Source organism: Pavona decussata, unplaced genomic scaffold, assembly GCF_977016875.1.
Source record: "Pavona decussata unplaced genomic scaffold, jaPavDecu1.1 SCAFFOLD_324, whole genome shotgun sequence".
NCBI classification, from domain to species: domain Eukaryota; kingdom Metazoa; phylum Cnidaria; class Anthozoa; order Scleractinia; family Agariciidae; genus Pavona; species Pavona decussata.
Genome location: NW_028145713.1, coordinates 121653 through 141649, shown reverse-complemented (window position 1 = coordinate 141649; position 19997 = coordinate 121653). Strand labels below are relative to the sequence as shown.

Here is a 19997-nt window from a genome sequence, read left to right as displayed (position 1 = left end):
GGAATTAATTGGTATCAATTCCAGGAATCAGTAGTGGCTCACAGCAAAAAATGCTGATGATCAGTTTTGAGGTAAGGGAAAGCGTTAAGGGAACAATGTGGTTCAGCGTTGAAAGCCTTTCTGTTCAGGTTTTAACGCACCATCCGCATATAGCTGTTTCGACAAAAGTTCGTTTCGACAAAAGTTTTCAAAAAAAAAAAGCGAAAAAGCGTACGCGACAATGTCGAAGGGTAGTCTGGGAAATACCCAATGGATTTCAAAATTTATTGGGTATTTCCCAGACTAACTTTTTGCATTGTCGCGTACGCCTTCACCCTTTCTTTTTTTTCTGGACAACCTTTGTCGAAACAGCTGTATTCATGGAATTCAAAGAAAATTACTCGTGGCTTTTTCCTTACTTGTTCCTGTTGATCCATTCCCACGAATCTCACTGACGACTAACTGTTGGACTTCTCTTACAAACGTTAGGAAATCGGGTATCTTTCTCACTATGGTCTTTGGTTCCCAAACTCCACTGCTAAGTAACCTGTACCACTCTTCGCAGTGTAAGTAGAGATCAGGCTACGGAGATAATGAAACCCAGAGTTGCATTTATTTACAGTTAGCTGTTCAAATATTTCATCTCGGCAAGCGTTCTATAAACAAAATGCCTATACTGGCATTTACGCGTGATGCTTAATGTGGCGTCATTGATTCCCATTGTATGCTTTGCAGATTTATAAAACTATCTTAGCTGATGGATTAGTTTGAGTCACAAAGATAGCGTTCTTTTTTTCCCTCGTGTGACGCTTCTTATCGTTGTACCGGAAATTTCATTACGATAACGTGGCCTGACTCACGTTTTCTATTCTGGTTATGTAAATAAAAGTGTTAGATTACAAATTGATCTCGTTTCACCAAAAAAACCCAGAAAGAAAACAGGCAAAAAGCAATGGCTAAATAAAAACTTTTAGTAAAAATTGACAATCAAACCTTTAACCTTTTTGTGAAGTGGATTTCCAGTTGCGTTTAAGCATCAATTCGAAAAAGTGATACGATGTGCGTTTTAGTTTATCAATGACTTTCCCCCACGTATTGTGCATGGTTCTACAACCGTCAAACAGAAGCATGACTCCTTCGCCTTAAACTCTTCATTTTGCACCATTTTAACTGTCGAATGCTTCTTAGAAATTATTCTTTCAATTACCGTTTCAAAAGGGTTAATTTTCTTTTTTAAAAAAGGAACATTGGAATCTAAAACATTAAAACAATAATTATGGCCTCGTCACTAAAGACGCCTTTTCAGTTCCACCGAGAGATCACTAGGACGTGACGTCACACTAGTAATTAACTCCTCTCCGATCACTCCTGACATCCACTAAGATATTGCATTCTGATTGGACCGATTTTGTTAAAGACAATAACGACAATAGGAGACAAAAAGATCCCCTCTAAGAGAAAACTGAATTTAACACATGTAAAACGAGTTAATAATTGAAAGATGCACATTTGAAGCTACCATGAAAGAAAAAAAAAAAGATACGGAGCCCATTTATAGACACGGCATGCCCTCAGGGCATCCCGCGTAAATGGCCGGTTTAAGCGATTAGTATATAGATGGACGAAAAAAAATTGAACAGATGAAACCGCTTGTCAGCCAGTTATCGTCAATCAAGCAATCAATCAAGAACTTTATTTCAACACGATAAGAGAAATCTGCAGAGCTGGTGAGTCGTACATAAAACAAATGAGAATTACTAAGACAGTATATACAATTTAGAATTAAGAATAATTAAATCACATATACAAATCTTCAGAAATCTTAACATCTGTCAAAAAATATGTGTAACTAGTATCTTTGTTTTTGATCGTGAAAATGATCAGCCCAGTATCAATGTCCTTAAGAAATATCCCTTCATTTCATCGTGACACACACCTAGACATGTATGCTTAGTTTGGCCTGTAGATAACAATTCATTCAACGTGGACACCATTGGAAAAGAGCGTTGTGAGCATCTTTCGCGGTTTCCTTAGAATATGCATGTCATATTTGTTGGTGTAAATGCTGTTCCATTAAAAGCAGGATTAATATTATGCAATGTACTTGTGCTGCTCCTAAATAATCTTTGGCGTGAGTCAAACGCTCTGATCTGCGTCGCACGAACCGATCCTTGTTACATTCTTAGTTTAGCTAAGCTTCCACATTGGTTAAATATTATTCAGTTGCAACAAGGATCTTGCAGGAAAATTATGCGTTTCGGTTTGGCTCATGCGAATTTTCGACGTTTGATCCAGTCAATCTGTATTAATCGGTCGTTACTTGATACAGATCAACCTAAAAAAAATCTTTCCAGTTGAAGTTCACCGAAATAGGCTCCGACTGACAATCGAAGTAGATAAGGGGAAGGCGCGCTTAAAGAACGGGTTATTAACACAAGTGTAGCCTGGTTGTTTTGGTTTTGTAAGCTGTTGTAGTGTGGATTTTTTGAGATTCTTGCTGTTTTGGCTGTTTGGTTTATTTCACTGTCACCCGGGTCATTCAGAAAAATGTCAGATCACAAAAACAATACCCTTCTCCCTTACGAACGAAGTAAACAAGGATATAGCCTTTGTTTTGGCTTTAGTCTGGGTCTGTTCTCCGCTTTTTATGGACCGTAAGTACGGACTGACTTTTAAGGTCCCTAGTACAGACAATACCGATCATCAAACGATCACGAGCCCCAACCGTTTTGGAGATGCAGATCAGTAACAGACCGTCACCTGACCGAATAATCCTTTAACAGTCTACACACCGTTCACATCGAAACGCTTTTACTGGCTATGACTTTCAAAAAGATGCATATAGCATTTCCCTGCTTTTACAGACCGTACAGTCTGAAATGTTGTCTTAACAGACCTTATCAGTTTGTGTATACTGATCCGCAACAAAAAGTTGGCTTTACTCGTTTTCTTTGTAAACTGTTAAGTTCACTTACTGATTCCCTGTATTCCTCTTTCCCTATGACGTTGCACCATGTGTGTTCCCTCGAGAGGATAACGGCAAACCCTGAACCAGGGGTGAACAGGGTTCTTTTAGACAGCCTCCTATGGGTTAAGTGAAATCCCTCGGGTAGATCCTCTGGGAGATGTAGTCCGAATCCATCTTTGTCAGTCAAAGTTAGTCGAGATAGGTATGCTAATAAAGGTTTTCGCACTTGCTTATGTGGTACGTGGTCTGAGGCCAGGCCGCTTTCTGTGACAAGATATAGAACGGGTCAGGATTGACTGCACTGAACGTTAACTGATAAATAAAGGCTACTACGCAACAAAATCGTGCTTGAAGGCAGCCTTGTTCCCAGGGCCTTTTCCTGGGCTTGGTGGCGGGGCGGAGCGGGGCTTGGCGGGAAAAGGCCCTGGGATCGGCTGGTCACATGATCTCAGAACACCCAAATATTTTGGATGTATTAAATTATTATATGTTAAACGGAGTTTTCAAGATGGCGGTCACTTCGAGTGAACCAAAGTTTTCGTCAGTGTTTCGTCGAGTCAGATTTTCTATAAATAATAGTAATTATCCATCGTTAAATTTAAAACCTCTTCAAATGAAGTGTTTTGAATATATGCTGAAAGGTCAGGATGTTATTGGAGTCTTACCCACTGTATTTGGCAAATCAATGCTCTTTCACTTTCCAACCTCATTTCTATTCTGCAAGACCACCAAGAACATAGTTATTGTGGTGTGCCCTTTAAATTCCATCATTGATGATCAGCTGAAAGTCTTAAAAGCTCGGAGGATAACCGCTGATGTCGTGCAAGTTGCTGTAAACGAGAAGGAACCGGCCGAGAACTTGTTCGGAAAATAACAAGAACCAAGCGAGCACGTGTAGTGAATGGCAACACTTGAATTGTATTCGCCCATCCAAAGGTTCTGTTAAGCAAGGAAGTTCGAGAGCTGATGGGAAGCAAAGTCTTTCAGGACAATGTCATGAAGCTCATTGTTTTGAATCATGGTATGCCTTGTGATGTTTGTTACAGGCGTAGCTTATATCTCAGAAATCTAAATCATGGTCACCGCACCGACAAGTATTAACATTGCGACTACAATTCGGCGAAAATCTGCTCCATTCTCTATCTTTTTTTGTTTAAACAATGACAAATTTTACTCTTAACTATATTTATAATTCATCAGGGACTTCTATGATATCTACACTGCTTATTGGAACATCATACATTGTCTCTATGTCGTACTCTTACAACTGAACCATAATAACAAGATACTACTAAATAACCATGCTTACTTTTCAACAAAAATGTTGAAAAGTCAGAAATTGGCAGAAGGGGAGGGGGAGTGGGTGAATATTTTCAGTGAAGCGATGAAAATAAAATGAACCTTTAGAGGAAGGAGACTAAAATTCCCTGACCTTCCCTTGGAACTCGTTCTAAAATTTGATAACCCTCCCCTGGATAAATAAAACGTGCGAATTGTATATACAGTGTACAGTGGTAAAAGGGAAATGATTCAGTACTTTTAATTCTTGGTTTTCACATGACGTCTTAAAAAACTGAAATTCATAACTAAACACAATTTTGGGTTTTTATCTTCATCGCATATAAGAAAATCTAAATTTCCATCGGCTTGCTCGTTTTCAGCAGGATAGCATTCTTTGTTTTGAAAATAGAGCAGTTTGAAGTTTAGAATTTTGCGCAGTGCCTGACAGAAGGATTGCTGCTCTACACATGCAACGTACATTAAAAGATCGATTCGCCTCGTGTTTTTTTTTTTTTAGGTCTGATCAGCTAACATGTAATAGAAGCGTTAATGTCAATGTGTGAAAGTTCAGCAGAGAGAAGAAAGGCTTTGAAATAGCCAAGGTAAACTCCAGATGTTTTTGCTGGTTTCCGGCCGCCATGTTGGTGCCCCGTCTCAAACTATAGAGTGTGTGCACGGCGGCCATGTTGGAGGACTAAAACAATAGAAGATATTTGCATAAAAATAGAATATATTTCCCAAAGGAAAATCATTGTATTGTTTTGGTCCTCCAACATGGCCGTCGTGCACACACTCTATACTCTGTAATTTTCCGTGGTACATTTTCTTGAATAACTCGATTAGGAGATATCGCACAGCCCTGTGGCTTTCACACGTTATTTATGTATCACTCTTCTACAACATATCAATTTCTTGACTTTATCTATTGAATGGTTCAGGATTTTATTTTTTCACTTGCGTGACGATGTGTGAGGTGAAAACCACCTATAAAGCAAACTTGAATTAAAACCTTTGTATAAACAGTTGTACACAATGGCAATCAATTTTATCATCATTCCATACTGGATATCAAAACACATGCAAGCCGACTGAAACCTTTCAATACACGCATTTTTCCTCTAGCCACCCACCAAGATTTAAAAAAAGTATTTTTTTTAAGGGACTTGTCAGAAATTAGCAGGGGGGAAAGTGAAGGAGGAATATTTTCAGTGAAGCGATGAAAATAAAATGAACCTTTCAAGGAAGGGATTAAATGCACCGACCCTCAATTGGAACGCGTCCTAAAATTCCATGACCCTCCCCTGAGTAAATAAAACGTCTGAATTCTATATAAAGTGGTAAAGGGGAAGTGAGTCAGTGCTTTTAATAAACCAAACTTAAATTAAAACCTGTGTTTAAACAGTTGTACACAAAAAAGGAAATTAATTCTATCATCATTCCATACCGGATATCAAAACACATGCAAGCCGACTCAAACCTTTTTTTCTCTAGCGACCCACCAAGAGTCAAAAAAGGATTTGTTAATGTCGAAGCCCATAAGACCTAAACGAAAAAACTCCTCAGAAAACAACATTTGAGAAAAATATTAAAAAATCTACATCACGCCTCCTTGCTAGAGGCTACCCAAATAATCTGACTGAAAAATATTATCAGATGTCAAATTTACAAAGAGGTCATTGGCATTGAAGCAAAAAGAAAACACCCCCAAACAAATATTGCCTTTCGTAAAACAATATCAACCATCAGTGCCCAGCCTCAAAATTTTTTTTAAATGAGAAAATGGCACTCAATACAAAACCAGGCTTTCCTACAAGAAATCTTCAAAGAGCCACCACTAATTTCCTTTGAAAAAGGAAAATATCTGTATGACATGCTTGTCAGAGAAAAGAATATAGAGTTTACACTTCTAAAATGTTTCTATTGTTAGAGGTCGTGCAGGCATGTTACCCCTTGCTATTTACTTACTCTATTATGAGGGGGAAAAGCACCCTAAAAAAGATATAGTTGCCTTACATTCGATATCCATTTGACAAGGGACTGTTAACTGTGGCTGCAAAAGACGTTATCAAGCAACATATGGCATTTGCCATGAGTGAGACTGAGGATGATGATAGTGATGGTTGGCATGACTATGATGATGATGATGATGGCAGTGGTAAGAATAATGTTGAGGATGATCTTGATTGTAGCGCTTCTGATAGTGATGCTGTTAGGGAGATAAGTTCTTCTGAGTAATATTTAACAATAAATTGATGTGCAAAAGCAAGAAATGAGATGCTTTATAAGATGGGTTGTTGCATTTATACTTTCAATAGCTTGTCTTATCAAATAATTGCATGCCTTGGATTTTAGACATAATTTGGTATCTTGCAAAACACGATATTAAAGCATCCCTTTACCATGATGGTGGCTTAATTTCTTGTGACCCTCCCTCTTTTCCTGTCATTTTTTTTTTTCATAACCCTCCCTTTTGAAGGGCTCAAAAAACTGTAACCCTCCCCTGTTTTCCACCACCCTACCCCCTGCTAATTTCAGACTAGTCCCTTAGTGTAGATATATCGTGATTTATTCTCTTTTATACACGATTGATGTTTAATTATTTCCCTTGATTCCATGATGCTTATCAGCTTGTGTACATCTGTTGTTTATGCTTATATCTGATCACAATACTATGTGTAGAACTGAAATGAACTCTGATGATTAGTAATATGATAATAATAGTAATAATAATAATAATAATAATAATAATAATAATAATAATAATAATAATAATTAATAATGAACTCTGACGGTGATTTGAAGATCAGCAGAAATTGTAAATATTGTGAACTGCTCTATCAGGGTTTCCCGCCAAAATCCTGCCGGCTATCTCCTTTGTCAGCCGGCAACCGACACTTAGCGACAACCCTGCTTTATCTTATTTTACTCTCATATTTGAGCACAATACTGTGTGTAGACCTGAAATGAACTCTGATGATTATTAATATAAAAATAATAATAATTATAATAATAATAATAATAATAATAATAATAATAATAATAATAATAATAATGTATAAGTATAGCTTTTATATATTTTTATATATTTTATATATATATATATATTTTTTTTATATATGTATATATATTCTATTGATTTATTCACGTGCTATTTTAAGTTTCGCTTGGCTCACAGGTTACGCTACGCGCCCTGTGGTGCTTCTTATACTGCGCATTCAGATAGTTTTACTGCGCATAATAATAATAATAATTTTTTTTTTAAGTTTTTCCATCGTGAGGAACAGAAGTTTTAGTATTTAGATTGAGGATTTTATGGATAGTAAATAGTTTTAGAATTTCATTACTAGGATCTTTATGATTAGGAGTTGGGATTTTAATCAGTGAAAGGACTTTGATCGTTGCATTGATTGGCTCAACTGACCGTCCGATCATTGTTTAGGATATCAGGGCATCCAGACGTTTTTACTGCCATAATGATAACGATGATTAGTGTCATTTAACCAGGGTAAACTTTTCATCAAAGAAAGCTTATATGAATAAGGGCCTGGCAAAAGGAAAAGAACCCAAAAAACCTGAAAAGCCTAAATATAGCCACTAACTTTAACAGTAATTGTAAATACTGTGAACTGCTGTATATACATCTTGACTTACTCTCTTAAAATACACTATTGATATGTAATTTATTCGGTTGATACCATTACACTGATCACTTTGTTTACATTTGTTCTTTTCGATTAGATTTGAGCACAGTACTGAGCGTAGAATTGAAATGAACTCTGATGTTGATTAGAACATCATCACAAATTGTAAATATTGTAAACTACCATAGGTATATCTTAGCTTACTCTTTTAAAATGCACTTTTGATTAACTACATGTAAAAAGTGACCTCCCAAGCGCTTTAGCAGAGTATCCCTTCTCCCAGTTGACAGGCACACACCAAGTTTGTTCAGTCGTTCTTTGAAGCTAATACAAGGGGAGCAGAAGTAAGAGTGGCAAATTCAGCATACATGCAATGATGATCTCTTATTTTCAATTCATTGCAAAGGTCACTTATTATTATATGGGCATGAGTGTAGTACTGGAAAATACAACACACATAAAATCCATATGAAACTAAATCCAAATGGCATATTGCCCATATCTTCACAAGTGAGGATATTTATGACTTTGTTTCCAATTTTTTATGGCTGTTTTTGCAGACAGTAGCTTGTCTATATATGAAAAGATAATTACATGGTGTGTCAAACACAATATCTTTCTCACCCACTTGACTTAGCTTATTTGTAAAATATTGCTTTACCACTCACCCTTCATGCCGCTGTTTAAATACCATATACATTATGTTTTTGAAAGGATTCTTTACATGGAATCTCAATCACCCCCTAACTAATGACACAAAACTACTCAACAATAACAAAAGTTCTGTCAAGATTAGTATGAAAGGATTATCAACCACAGACTGCGTAAATTGATACCACTGCTACAGTGGGAGTAAGGGTGAATGGGGCCAAAAAACCATTGCTCCAACGCGCTATAACTTGTTCTTTAATGTCAAATATTCGTTAATTACATAAAGAGAAACGATGTGGTAAAACGTTGCTATATGCGATGATCGATGCGGTTGCTAGAAAAATAAACAAGGAAAATACAAGTTACCACAGCAAAAGGATGAACTAAAAGACAGGAACATAGAAATAACAAAATAAGCGGGAATGACGAGCTAAAATAATACTTGCAAACGTTATATGGCCTTAAAAACGGACAAACGAAGCGATCGATGTAGAACAAAAACGCAAAAACCCTAAACTGTATTCTAAACCACAAAACGAGAATGAATAAAAAAGCAAAGACGCGAATTTATACTAATGAACTAAGGAACAATAGACGACGTTTGCAGAAAAAACCAACAGAATAATAATGAAAACGACATGCAAGCGTTACACACAAAAATTGTTCCAAAAAAATAAGAGTTCGTTAAAAAAGAATGCCGCCGCAGCAAAGGGAGATAATAAAGGAAATTTATCAGCTTATATTATATTATTGACCTTTTTGGTACATCCACCTTCAATGATGAGAACTGTATTCACACATTTCACCAGGTTGAGTTTATGCCACACCTCGTTCATAAGGATCGGGTACAAAAAAATCTACTTTACTTGAAGCTTGAGCTTAATGCTAATGCGACGAAGCTTCAAATAATGATCTACAGTCACTGTCTCCTGATTTAAGCCTTACTTATTTGCAGCTTTTTGAGTTTGAAACGAAGGCTGCTCTCCAGAACTCGATGTCGCTCACGTCGACAGGTGATCCACAATAAGGATTGTCCAATCAAGGCCTTTTGATTTTGACATTGGCACCACGCGTTGAGAAAGACGGCTGTTCTGCAGAGCTTGAATTAGTATTTCGCTTCGGCTGATCCGAAGAAGAAGTTTTCTTTGAGCAGTTATCTCCCGTTGATTTAAGCATTAAAACTGTCGCAGCTTGCAGAGTTGAGAAGAAAAGCTGCTTTCTTGTTGGTGGGATTCGCTTCGACGGCTTATCCACGTGCACAGAAGTATCGGAAGGGTTTTCGGAGCTTTCGGATGGCATATTCGTAAATGAACGCTTCGACAGCCGAAGGGAAGAAGGTGAAAGGTGAACGCATCGCTTTACAGCATATTCTGAGCTTTGATCGGAATAAGACGTATTTTCTATGGATTGGGTTCTCTGAATAAACTGTTTCATCTTGTTTACGAATGTAACACAACCTCTAAATAATACCCTTGACCTTGTATCGTCCTCCGAATTTTTGTGTCACAAGTTTTATGGACTTTGGAACATAGATCTTTTGATAAACCAGCTTTGCTGAATATTCGAAGCATGTAACGACTCTCAAGAGAATCACTTCAGAGTCGGCAAACTGGATTTCGAGGAGAAATCTTCGTCGAGGCGGACATTCCGCCATTTGAATTCAACATAATGCATAAATTATCAACCTTGTTCCCAGGACCTTTTCCAATCAACCAATCAAAATGAGGAATTCACGATCCGATCCCAGGGCTTTTTCCCACTCCGCCCTGCCGCCAAGCCAGGAAAAAGGCCCTGGGAACGAGGTTGGCTTGAGAGCTTACCCTGACAAACTTCGGGTGCGAGCCATACCTTGAAATGCCACGCCCCACGGACATGACAGATGCAAAGTTTACTGCCCTTCAATAAAACCGTTTAGGGTGCCTATTCTTCTACTTTTTCTCAGGCTAAATTCTCCTGGTTGTTGCTGACTGCTTCATTGAGGTTGATTCCTTCTCTAATCAAACCTCCAAGGCCGTTATTAGAAGTCTGATGGCCATGTTTAGCCGATATGCAGCGCCGGGCTCCACTATCATTGATTACAACGGACCGTGCTTTGCGTCATCAGAGTTCGTAAAGTTTGCCAGTGTGTGGAATTTTCAACGTTGTACTTCGAGTCCCTATTAACCTTAAAAGGCCAACAGCAGCTCATAATAAATTTGCGTAAAGAAAGGACCCGTTCCCGAGAATAGTTTTAGCATACACAACTATCACTTTTAAAAGTCCTTAACCATATTGAAAGACAGAACGCCAAAATAAAAGTATTTTTTTTTATTTTTTAAATAATCCTCGTTAGGTGGCTCGGCATAAATTACTGTCAGTGATGACTAGAAAGAAAACGACTAAAGGACATCTTACCTGCTGGCCCATGAATGGCCAATCTTGTGCAATCATATTTGCAACCAGGGAACAAAATGTCAGCTTGTAAATATCTCCGAGATTTAAGAACCAGCCATCCTCGACAACGTGATCGTGTTACTTCGTCTTCAAAATGAATTTCCTCCAAGATGTTTACGAGAGGGATTTCAATATCCTCCAAACTCTCTATGACGTTCTCGCGCGCAACCCACACCTAATTAAGAAAAAGAATTTAGCCTAATAAAGTAATAACAATTGAATGGTAATAAATGAAAAATATAAAATAAATTCGCTGGTTACTTTTCTAACGCCTTCATTGCAAAGATGAGTAGCATACTAGGAGCTAACAAAAGGAACGTGGATGTCGGAAGATTGTCCTGTTGTTTTTAAAGTTGTTTATATAAATTTGCCATAGTTGTTTTCTGCACCATTTAGAATCCTTCAGTTTTTCACTGAAAGAGCCACTTATCATAATCATGAAGGGTCATTGCAATCGAATTTAAGCGGTCACCATCTATTAAGAGGTCACTTGTCAAAGTCCCTAAGACTATACTTCCCTTTAAATTACTATAATTTTGACCTCTATTGAGCGGTCGCGGTCACCATTCACTATTTCTCAACGTAAGTTCCATTGTCTTGACCACTAAAATATAGTAAAGACCAGCTTGCTAGGAAATTGAATTTCTTACGACCTTAACAATACTGACTGTAGGATCTTAGCATTAACATTTTACTATTTCACGTTTTTCTTGTCACGCCATTTTATCGTTGCATTTTCTCAATTGAGTAAATGATTTTGTGAGCGCTTTGGTACATTAACTGCACATTTTAATGTACATTTAACTTAAAAGTTACCACTGAACTATTAAATAAAATGGCGTTTTTACTGTATATGACATCAATTCTGTGCAACCTGTATTAAGTGGTTACTAAGCCATTCCACGAGGATGACCGCTTAACAACGCGAAATGAAATTACTTATATAATTACCTTACACTTTAATTGATGATGGGATGGCGTGAGATATGTTAAATCATATCTCGCTATATATGGATCATTCTGATAAAACTCGTAATTATTTTCTTTAAACATTCTCTCGTCCAAGTTCACTCCTGCTCTAAAAGCCGTTTTCCAGTTATGTCCCTCATCTGATAATTGAAGTTTATCCGTCGCCTCATCGACGCCCCATTCTGCCTCAATGACATTCTCTAGGAAAGATCGATAACACAATCTTATCTATTTTTGATCACGAGTACGAGTTTATTCCTTCTTACTCAGAGGTAATGACAACAGAGTTTAATTTCACGTAGTGATTTAAGGTTACCCTATACCTTCAGAGGTGTCTCGCGTTTAAGCGATGTACGGCGTCCAGTTTAAACTGTAGATACCTAAACAACTATATCAAATTGAAGCTTATAGAACTGGCTATCAAACTTTACCAAGAATCTTGAAATGAAATGAATTGTCACGACCTATAAATGCGAGCGTCCCAATTATCTTTTTAAAGCTACACGTCAAAGCGAATTTTGTTTTTCGCTAATTTAATTTGATCCTCAGTTTCCGGACCCAAAGCGCCTAAAAATAACTTGTCTGCGTTTTGCCATATTCAATCGCAATGAAAAGTTATAGAGCATTTTTGAAATAGGATGAAAAAAATGTGGAGTGATCGTACAAAAATCGCTCTCGGAGAAAAAATATTTCGAAAGGAAAAATTTGTATACACATTTTTGTTGTTTATATGTTAAACTAGCTACTGCCCAAATTTGAAGGCAAACGAACAAATTCCTTTTGAGTTTTAGCTCTTTGAAGTGGCTCCTCTAGGTGAAAAAAATGATTTGAGAAAACAGCGCTAAAACTTCGGCAGTTTGATAGCCAGCTCTATAAGCTTTAATTTGATATAGGGGTTCAGGTATCTACAGTTTAAACAGGACGCACTACATCGCTTGGAAAAGAGACAACTCTGAACACACCTCTGAAGGGCAAGGGTAACCTTAAGAAGAACATGGATAACTGATAAAAGCCATAAGAAATTGTCCAGACCAAAATCAAAATAAGCATTTTCGATAAAAAGAGCAAAGAAGCTAAGGTTGTGTTGTTTTTCGATAGCTAGAGTGAAGAGAGCTTAGTATCAGGGACTTTAGGAGATTGTGCAGGGTATGGAGAGATGTCCTACGGTTGACATATCCCCTTCTTTTGTTTTTAAGTCAACCATAGTTCGAGTACCTAGTGCTACCTACCTCTCCCATTCAATGTTAATCGAATGTAGTTGCACAGAGAACGCATTCACATGAAATCAGCGTTGATTGTGGGGAGTAGGAATAACCTCTACAAACCGGTACTGTTTCAATTTTTTTTCCAGGATGCAACTTAAAAAAAAAATCGGCATTTGTGGCACAACTTTTTACTTTACTTTTTATTTCGTTTTTGTTTGTTTTGTTTAAAACAAAAAAACAACACTTGTTTTCGAATCCCCTTCCAAATGTGCTCAGCTGTAATTGAAGCAAAATAAATCATTACCTTCCTCAGGAACTCTGATGACTGCCGTTCCAAAGTGACACCACATGTCTGCCTGCGGATGTTCTTCTGTCTCTTTGAGCTTGCGGAGTGATACCAGAACGTCCTCCATCAATTTAGACTGGTAGTTTGAGTTACTGTTCGAGCTAATAGCTTCCGGATCCTAAAGAGGAGACGACACTAATACATTAAGTAGGAGGGCTGTAAGAGTAATAGTTTTAACAACACAAGGCCAATTTCAAGTGACTTCAATAAATGAGGCTTGCTATTATGATAGAAAGGTAGAACTAGGGTAATGGCCTGGGAGGCCCAGGCTCCTTTCTTATTCATAGAGAAAATATGTAAGGCTCGGGGGGCGAAATTTTTAATTCTTACTTCGTTCCGGTCCCGAGGGTTATGCATTTAACAATTATTCCATGAGCGCGCGTTGGATATGAGATGGTAAATAGCCAACGAGGCGTGAAGCGCCGAGTTGGCTATAACTAATCTCATATCCAACAAGCGCGAATGGAATAATTGTTTTATTGAATTCTCAGCGTTTGGATATTGCTGTTGAAGTTTACTTAATTTTTATATTTTAAGAAAAAATTTCCTTCAAGTTGAAACGACCGGATGTTGAGGCAACCTCCGACCAAAGCGCGCGAAACGTAATGATCACATGACACGCGCTGCTCTTTGCAAACGGAGTTGAATGAAAAATCGAAAGCGAAGAAACATCGGACACAGTCGGACATCTAAAATTCAAGAAACGTTTAAATGTACGAATTATAACCTTTCTGAGACTAGCATTCAAGTGCTTTTGAAGTTCCAGCTCATCGAGAAGCGTAATAGTTGTGCACATTTGAGCAAATGTTCTGCTGTGTGGTGCCGAGCGAAAGAAGAGATCAGGGCAAGGACGGCCTTTTTCATGCTGAACTGAATTCCTCGCGGACGATTTAAAACACTTCAGGCAAGTCCAAGTGTACGACGTACAACCTCACTGAGACAAACATTCAGTGCAAGTTTTTAAACGTCAAGCTTATTTGAGAAGCGTAAGAGCTGTGCACATTTGTGCAAATGTTTTGCTGAGTGGTGCCGAGCGACGGAAACGAACATTATGGCCGCTGCTCGTACGGATTTCATAGGCATAAAGCTCTTTCTAAGAAATTTCTCCGATTGGCTTTAACCTCTTACCGCCCGATGTGCAAGCCATCCTGAAATTTTTAACGGTAACCGGTAGTTAATGTTGTTGTTATGTGATCTAAAAATCGTAATATATATATTTAGCCAAGCCTAAAAGCGGAGCTCCACAATAGAAGTCTGCTTATTGTATGAACGTAATAACCTTATGAGTTCTTCATCAATTCTGCAGTTATATAGTACATTTTTAATGCATATGCAGCTAACTGCTCATCAACAGTAACAATGTAAAACAGAGGGGAAAATTACTGAATGCTAATTTGTTGTAACAGAGGGCAGTTTTTCGTAATTTTCCTTTCACCGAGGGCAAAATTACTTACTCCTGATTGGGCGAGCGGCGAAAATACTCGCTCCTGATTGACTGAGCACGACAGTTTTACATTTTGTTGGTTTCTGCATTTTGTGTCAAAAAAAAAAAAAAACAAGTTCTTTGAGGTTCTTTCGAAGTTCGACTCTTTAAGCCGGGTTCTTTGTACCAAAAATACATGGAAATCAAGTGCTGCAGCTAGGAGGGAAATTCCTAAAGGTTAATTTTGGTGTCTCTCACAAGAAACGGCAAAAGATTATTTGTGTCAAAAGCTAAAGACTTGGATCGGATTGATTTTATTAAGTTTGGTTGAAAACTGAAATCAGTCATGGCGTCTAAGTGCTTTCAACGAACGATAACCGAGCATGAAAGTGTCCTTTTGATGGGAGGAAGGAGCAGGAAGAAATTACTCCGCAAGTTCCTTCTTTGGATCCATCGTTTGCTAATTTTAGTATCGATCTATGTTCGTGTGATTTCCAAGCGGTAGGAAGCTTTACAGCGCAGGTGAACAATTAATTGATGCCTAACATTTGATTTATCGTTGTTAGTTTGCTCCTGAATTAAACTTGTATTCTCTCTTAATTACATGTGTTTAATGGGAACTGTTCTCGTTGGTTTTGTTTGTTTTGTACGCTACGAAAAAATTAAATAATTTGTTCATTGGTTTGCTTGCGCCTTCGATGAGTGTTTTACTGACTGTTTTATGAAGTTCCTTGATAGTTTTAGCAACATTTTGCCCTCTGTGTTATAAAAGCGGAATTTAAATGGCTCAAAATTATATTTTTTGTTTTTATTATTGTTTTTAGTTTTTAAGATGATCGAGGCAAAACGGTTTGTGAGCAGCCAACGCGCGCTACCGGCACTGTCACTGTCTAGTAAATTTTGCTTATCAAGAAGGTCGTACGCTATAAACCTCAAAGAAAATGGATACACTAACCAAAAAACACACTTCAAATATATCTTTGAGTAATAAATGAAAAAAGCACTGTGATAATTCATAGCAATAAGTACAGAAATAAACTAAACAACGATCATTGAAAAATTCACAAAAAACAAGCGAATGAATGTTTTGCGTAAACTTTGTTTTGATGAAAATAAAATCACACTTTAATTTTACATTCGCTTTTAACGTTCTTTGAAAAGACTTCAGTGAAAATTACTTACACATCTTAATCTTTGCGGTTATATCCGACTGTTTTAAGTATTTTTGTTTGTTCTCTGTCAAGATTGTCAGAAATATATGCGAGAAAAACTTGTCAGTAGTTTATGCCAACGCTACAATGTTGGGAGACGTTTGTTTGACTGACTATTATAGCTCAGAATCAATTTTTTTTTTAAATGAAGCAAAATGGAATGAGATTAGGAAACAAAACTCCAAGGGAAATAGCGAACATGGACCGAAAAATGAGCTCAAAAGACTGCTCTGAGGTTAAACAAGTTGCAGTGTCAACACTACAAGAAAAAAATATCTTGCAAAAACAGCAAAGTTTTGTCAACAAAATCACATGAATATACTCGCCTCTTTGGAGAATAACCAGTTCTTTTATTCGATTGCTGATTTTTTCGTTCGTTTACAACGTTGAGTGTCACTTCAAGAGGAAAAAATCCATCGAATCTTAATTTCATTTCATCGCGCCGGATTAGACACTGATTAGAGTAAAATAATTTATCTTCAAGATTCGGCCGCTGTTTATGAAGTGCCGCCTATAAAAGCTGCTAAAAGAATCGATTTGTTTCTCCCGCCGCGATCCGCCTTGCTCTTTCTCCCGCTGTTTGAAGGCAAAATTGGACGAGATCAGAAAATAAAACTCCAAGGAAAATAATCAACATGGACCGAAAAAATGAGCTCAAAATACTGTTCTGAAGTTAGCAGTATTAGCTAAGGCTTAAGTTAAACGGCGTGTCAAAACTGCAAAAAAACAATATCTTGCAAACCAGCAAACTAGCAAAGTTTTGTCAACAAAATTGCATGAATGTACTCGCCTCTTCTGAGAATAACCAGTCCCTTTATTCCATTGCTTAAGTGAGCGAAACGTTTCACTTCAAGAGGAAAAATCCAACGTTTCGTGGCGCCGGATCGGAGTAAAATGATTCTCATGATGTGCCAGTCGATTTGTTTCTCCCGCCGCTAGTTGCCTTGCTCTTTCTCCTGCTGTTGGTCACATATAAAAATTGACTTTGTATCTTGTCGTCTTCAAACTTATTTTTTTGTTGTTTTGTTTTTTTCTCAAACGCAGTTGGCGATGCAACTTCCCGCCAAACAAACGCGGCCAGCAGCGAAGTTGGCCATTCATTTTCCCGCCGAAAAACAACCCGGGTTACAGCGCATACGCTCATTTATGTAAGGCAATGTGAAATGAGACACTCAAACCCTGTGCCGCAACACGGGGTTTTTTCGGCACCCTTTCCTGTTCTTTCTCTCTTTGTTCGTCACTCATGTTTCGCCTGTTTGCTACCACTCTCAATCGCTATCTTTGACGTGGAACTTCGCTTCTTCGTCGCCTGTTTTCTCGATCTCTTTCTATCTCCCTTTCTTTGCTTTACATGTTTGTAGACTTATTCATAAATTGAGTTTGTGTTTTGTCGTACACGTCGTCTTCAAAATTAAATTATTATTATTATTTTCTCAAACGCAGTTGGCGATGCAATTTCCTGCCAAACAAACGCGGCCGGCAGCGCAGTTGGCCATGCATTTTCCGCCGAAAAAAACCTGATTTGCAGCACAAGGTTTGAGTGTCTCATTTCACATTGCGTACATGGAGGAGCGTACGTACGTACGTTGTACGGTCGGTCGGACGGAAGTGACGTCATAACCAAACCAAAATTTCTCGCACTGATGGGTTTACCAAAATCTCTTAGCTATGGGGCTCCGCTCGCGCGCGCCTTGCGGCGCGCGCGGGAGCTCCGCTAAAATCTTGCCATTTTGAAGATTAAAAAAAAAACGTATCATTAAATAGTGTCATACCGAACTTTGTGGCTTTTATTGTTGTTATATTGAGATGTCATTGTTTGGTATTTCTTTCTTTTTTTTTTTTTTCGACATATTTCCGAAGAAGCTTTCGATTCCCGCCGAAAAAAAAATTAGCTTAGCGACACCTGGGGCATTCGCTTTCCATATAAGGTCAAAGTACGGTATATGAGCTGATAACCGAGATTTAGTGAACCAATCAGAACGCTAGAAATGCAATATCCGAGGCTGAGAATTTAATAACATAGGATATTCTGAATACAACACTGTGATAGCAAATATCCGTACACCTAATAACATTGCCCGGGGAGATTAATCGAAGAAAGAAGTAACCTGACGATTTACTAGTATTTACTACAGAGATTTTATATGCAAACCATGGAGCATATTTCATTAAATACCTGTGGTTCATATTTCCTGGCCGGTATCAGATTGTACTGTGCACGTGATTCCGGTAGCACCATTTGGGCCTCCTGTTGCACTTCTTGCAACGTTACTGTGCAATCCTCGAAAAGATTGCAGCCATCAATGTAGTAGCAAAGTTTTTTTAATTTGTTTTCAGCGCGTGTAAATCTTGCCATCGCCTGAAATTTAAGCCAAACGTTAATGAAGCTACACAGCAAATTTATGTTCTTATCCGTGGCATTAGATCGGCGCACACTCGAGTAATAGGTTTTTCCAGCATGCTCCGATGTCAAAATAGTTATGTGATAAGTTACCAAAGAGAGTGTGCACTTTGCTGAAGATATAGAATCAATTTTTTTATGTTTGACCAATTTGATGAGTGGCTCAACTTGAGTATTTCTATTACATAGCGATTCAGAACTACAATCAAGGACAGAAGGGTTGGGACAAATTCGAAAATACGATGTCTTCGTACGCACGCGACAGAAAAACGGCGCGCGAGACCGTAAAAATATCTGGTCACCGACCCCCACCCCAGTACAATGTTAACTCAGTGAAAGAGAAATTTCTCGCGGGATAGATAGCATGGTTTCTTTAGTCAAGGTCACGCTAAATTAGCGGTTAATAGTATACTTTGTAAGATTTGTGCCATGACCTTTTGTCCTTGATTGTAGTGTAAACATCATTTCAATCCTCAGAATTAAAAATTAAATTTGGGTGGGGGAGGAGAAAGAGTCTCTTGCCAAATTTAATGAGCACAAAACTTTTTAGTTAAGCTCACGCTAAATAAGCTGTTAGTGGTATACTTTGTAAAATTCGTGCCATGACCTTTTGTCCTTAATTGTAGTGTGAACATCATTTCAATCCTCAGAATTAAAAATCAAATGTGGGTGGGGGAGGAAAAAGAGATTCTTGCCAAATTTAATAAGTACAAAACTTTTTATAAGTGCAAAAAGTCGCATGAGTGCAATTTGTTACAGAGTTTCATTGCTTAAGCAACTTGAATTGGGTTTTCGTGGTAATAAGATTTTGGCGGTTGAGTTTTTGAGATTTAATTGTAATTTTGTGAAAAAAGTTTAGTTAGTCGAGGTAATTAACATTAATTCAGACGTTTTTATATCTTCATCAAATTTAAAAAAAAAACTTTTGAGCCAATTTGGACGGTGTAGAGTCTGCAATTTTGATAGAAATTAACCTTGCAGGTGCGCGGAACAAGTTCGTAACTGTAACAACAAGAAGCTGTTACCAGCTTATACTCGCGCCATATATGACTGCGTATTGCATAAGCCTACGGTCGTTTAGCAGTGATAACCTCCAGCATCGCTAACTCCCCTAAATCGATAGATACAGAGATATAGTGAGGAAATAAGTAACCGCCAGATAGAAGTGCATTACTTGCAGTCAGAATGAAATACAGGGGAAAACGGCATTTGTCATACGGATGCTTTTTTTAATCCCCGGGCTTTCATCCTTACGTTTTCACCTTTCATTTGGAGACAGAAACTATTTGTACAGTCCGGATATGTATCTGTGTGATGCCGTGTCACTGACGGATCATAATTGATCTAGAGTGGCGTTACGCATCACGCGTACATTATCCTTAAACGTTTTTTCAATGTTCTGCTATTTATATTTATGAATGAAATACCGGGGAATTCGTCTTTCACTTGGAGACAGAAACCGTTTCTACATTGATTATTTTTCAATAGT

At 37.8% G+C, this 19997-nt stretch overlaps 1 protein-coding gene, 1 long non-coding RNA gene and 1 pseudogene across 9 annotated transcripts in view; 1 reads left to right on the top strand and 2 right to left on the bottom strand.

The window, feature by feature from the left end:
* Positions 1-19997, top strand: part of LOC146453652 (uncharacterized) — an 82915-nt gene that overhangs the window by 42091 nt on the left and 20827 nt on the right. The gene's annotated exons all lie outside the window — the stretch shown is intronic.
* The window catches only part of LOC146453653 (uncharacterized), a 101300-nt gene that overhangs the window by 64379 nt on the left and 16924 nt on the right, over positions 1-19997 (bottom strand). For 4 of the 8 annotated variants that reach the window (XM_085096255.1, XM_085096256.1, XM_085096250.1 and 1 more), the window contains exons 4-9: positions 18284-18466; positions 13432-13591; positions 11905-12122; positions 10915-11128; positions 2955-3211; positions 399-561 (exon numbers count right to left, since the gene is read on the bottom strand). The exons of 3 other annotated variants lie outside the window; for them this stretch is intronic. In XM_085096255.1, the coding sequence (XP_084952381.1) occupies positions 399-561; positions 2955-3211; positions 10915-11128; positions 11905-12122; positions 13432-13591; positions 18284-18466 (1195 nt within the window). Of the gene's footprint in view, positions 1-398; positions 562-2954; positions 3212-10914; positions 11129-11904; positions 12123-13431; positions 13788-18283; positions 18467-19997 lie in introns of those variants that run through there. One more of the 8 variants, XM_085096251.1, reaches the window with a different exon arrangement.
* LOC146453655 (uncharacterized) lies at positions 7337-10394 on the bottom strand (annotated as a pseudogene).